The sequence below is a fragment of the Humulus lupulus genome, chromosome 4 (genome assembly GCF_963169125.1).
Source record: "Humulus lupulus chromosome 4, drHumLupu1.1, whole genome shotgun sequence".
Taxonomy (NCBI): Eukaryota; Viridiplantae; Streptophyta; class Magnoliopsida; order Rosales; family Cannabaceae; genus Humulus; species Humulus lupulus.
In genome coordinates, this window is record NC_084796.1 from 94,390,768 (window position 1) to 94,393,878 (window position 3,111).

At 45.7% G+C, this 3,111-nt stretch overlaps 1 protein-coding gene across 1 annotated transcript; it reads left to right on the forward strand.

Annotated features, from left to right (window-relative positions):
• The first annotated feature begins 297 nt into the window (after positions 1-297).
• On the forward strand, positions 298-1,552 carry LOC133832380 (uncharacterized). Its single transcript, XM_062262731.1, has 3 exons — positions 298-570; positions 848-1,181; positions 1,539-1,552. The coding sequence occupies exons 1-3, from the start codon at positions 298-300 to the stop codon at positions 1,550-1,552; spliced, it is 621 nt and encodes a 206-aa protein (XP_062118715.1).
• The last annotated feature ends 1,559 nt before the right edge of the window (positions 1,553-3,111 follow it).

The window sequence follows — 3,111 nt, forward strand, 5'->3', positions numbered from 1 at the left end:
CTTAGGCCGTAGCCTCCCTTCTCCAGGGTGTCTTTGCCCCTGGACTTAGGCGATATGTAGAGGAGTCCAGCTCCGAGGTAGAAACTGAGCCTGAACCTCCCCTAATCCAAGAAGTTATAGACTTAGGCTCCCCTTTGCCTATAGCGGTTCCAAGGTCGGAGGTTGTGGCAATAGACTCCTCATCTAGCTCGGAGGGTAGGACTTTTTGTTATACCCTATACATGTATATATATTTTATGTAGACTGATTATTTTGTATGTACCTTAACGTCCTTTCCACTATTTTTTAGGCGAGGAGATGGCACAATCTGGGGCCCCTGACATTCACGAGATTTTCCAAGAGGGAAAATCCAGCTCCGTGCCACTCATAAAGAAACCCCGGCCTACACCAAAGAAGACGCCTCCTGCTGCTGTGACTACCTCCAAATCCCCGACTAAGGGGAAAGGCCATAGCTCGACAGCTCCAGCTGCTACGGCTCAGGAGAAGAGGGGTCCGCCTGCACCTCCTCCCCAATTCCCTTCAGCCCCTGCTCAGGACCAGGCAGCACCAATTGGTCCCCCAGCTCCGATGGTCCCACCACCACCGTACGCATCTCGGTCAATGCCCAGGACCTAGAGAAGATCCTAGACACCTTTCGGGGGACTATCTACTAGACAGCGAACCATACGGTGGAGCATTTTAATAAGGCCAATCCGAAGGACCTGAGGGTGATCGAGGAGAAAAGCCTGGAGAATGTGATGGAATCTGTGATGGGGATGAACCTCGTAGTAAGCCAATTTTCCTTAACCTAACATACTCTTTTGATTTTATCATGGTATGTGCCTAACTGCTTTCTTACTTTTTGCAGGAATTCTTGGCTCAGCACCGTAGTATAACTTGGGCCAGGGCCAGGAATGAAGAGCTTAAGGCTGAGCTCCAGACCGCTCAGGCCGCCCTGACTGCTGCCCAAGATGCCCTCGTAGCTGCTCAACAAAGTGAACTAGGTGCCAAGGCTGCCTTATCAGGGACTCAAGAGGGTGTGGAGAATGCAAAGGCTTCCTTAACGGCGGCACAAAAGGGCGAGCAGGCTGCAAAGGCTTCTTTGGTTGCCCTTCAAGCTGAGCACGCGGAGGCCGCCAAACAGCTGGAGGCCAAGGCTGCTACTGAGGAGGAAAAGGTGGCCTCGATCTCCTCCATGGAGAGTATGCTCTATCATTGCTGGGCCTTCAACCAGGATGGCAACTTCTCCTTCATGGCCTCCGAAAGTGTGGGAGCCTGCTCGACTTCAACAAGAGTCGCCATCCGAGACCGGGGAGGCCTGCACCGCTGGCGAGCAGGAGATCGAGGAGGTGACGACCTCAGAGTGCCCTGGTGGGTCCTAATTTTCTTTTGTCTTTATTTATCTTACATATTTTTTGTTTTTGTAAACATTTGCCGTTTTTGGCGTGGTACGAGGTTATTCTCCTCGAGACAATTTATTTATAATTTTCAGTATCTACTTTCTTATCTATACTTTGATATTTTTCTTACGTTCATGACTTGTACATTCAAAATCTTAGGAAACGACTCTTAGGTCAAGATAGACACTTTAATTTTGGTTGTAACCAAAATAGATGTTGATTTATATCCTACCTGTTAAGTATCAGGCCTTGGACCCGGTTGTATCTGGGATTTTGAATATTCCAAACTTAGTTTTTGTTAGGTTTTATTGTTATCCCGAGCTTCTGAGGAATCCACTGGATCTTAAATTTTGCTAACTTCCAAGTTTCAGACCTGGTTGTATCCAGGATATTTAATTAAAACTTAGTTCGTGTTAGGTTTATTGACACCTCGCATTTTTTTAGAAAAAATACTAGTTAATCAATTTTACTAACTTCCAAATTTTGGACATGGTTGTATCCAGGATATTTTTTGGACCTGGTTATATCCAGGGTTTTTGATGATTTAAAACTTAGTTCATGCTAGATCTATTGACACATTGCATTTTTTAGAAAAAACCCTGGTTAATCAATTTTAGTAGCTTCCAAGTTTTAATCCCCTTCTCGGGTTATATGCCCCCTAAATAATCAAAAAGTGAACTTTCTTGGTTGCTTTCGACAAAAGCTATCCTCTGAACTAACACATAGATGAAACCATATGAAAATACAAGAAATACACAATGATTCTTTTATTTCTTAAATTAAACGGCTTTTATAACTAAGCCTTACATACACGGGTGGTATGATCATTGATAATACTTCTTTAGGTGCATAGCATTCCAGGTCCGTGTGACTGTTTCTCCATTAAGCAGAGCCAATTTGAAGGCTCCCTTATGTACGACCTCCACTATTTGATAAGGTCCTTCTCAGCTCGGACCCAAAGCACTGTCTTTGGGGTCCTTGCTGACCAAAAAGACCCTTCGGAGTACCAGGTTGCCTAAACCAAAGATACGCCTCCTGACCTTTTAATTAAAATAACGAGTGATTTTTTTGTTGGTAATGCGTGAGCTGTAGCTATGAATCCTCTTGTTTTTCATCAATTGGGTCGAGGGACGCGTTGATCAATTCATCATTCGGCTCCTGGTTGAAGGTTTGGAGTCTGTGCGTGGTTATCTTTGTTTCGACGGGAAGGATGGCCTCACTTCCGAAAGTCAGGGAGAAAGGGGTGTGCCCCGTAGACATGTGGTGGGAGGTCTGGTATGCCCATAGTACTTGCGGGAGCTGCTCGGGCCAAACTCCCTTGGCCTTGTCTAACCTTTTCTTAAGGCTTGCTTTGAGTGTCTTATTCACGACCTCGACCTGCCCATTAGCTTGTGGGTAGGCCACCGAAGAGAAACTCTTAAGAATGCCATGCTTCTCACAGAATTCGATGAAGAGATTGCTATCGAACTGAGTTCCATTATATGATACAATCTTCTTTGGCAGCCCAAATCGACAAACAATACTCTTGACTACAAAGTCGATGTCTCTTTTTGAGGTGATTGTTGCCAGGGGCTCCGCTTCTGCCCACTTTGTGAAATAATCGATGGCCACCACCACATAGCGAACTCCTCCTTTTCCCGTGGGCAGAGCTCCAATTAAATAGACTCCCCATACCGCGAATGTCCATGGGGATGAGATCATTTTCAGCTCGAATGGTGGAGCTCGGGCGACC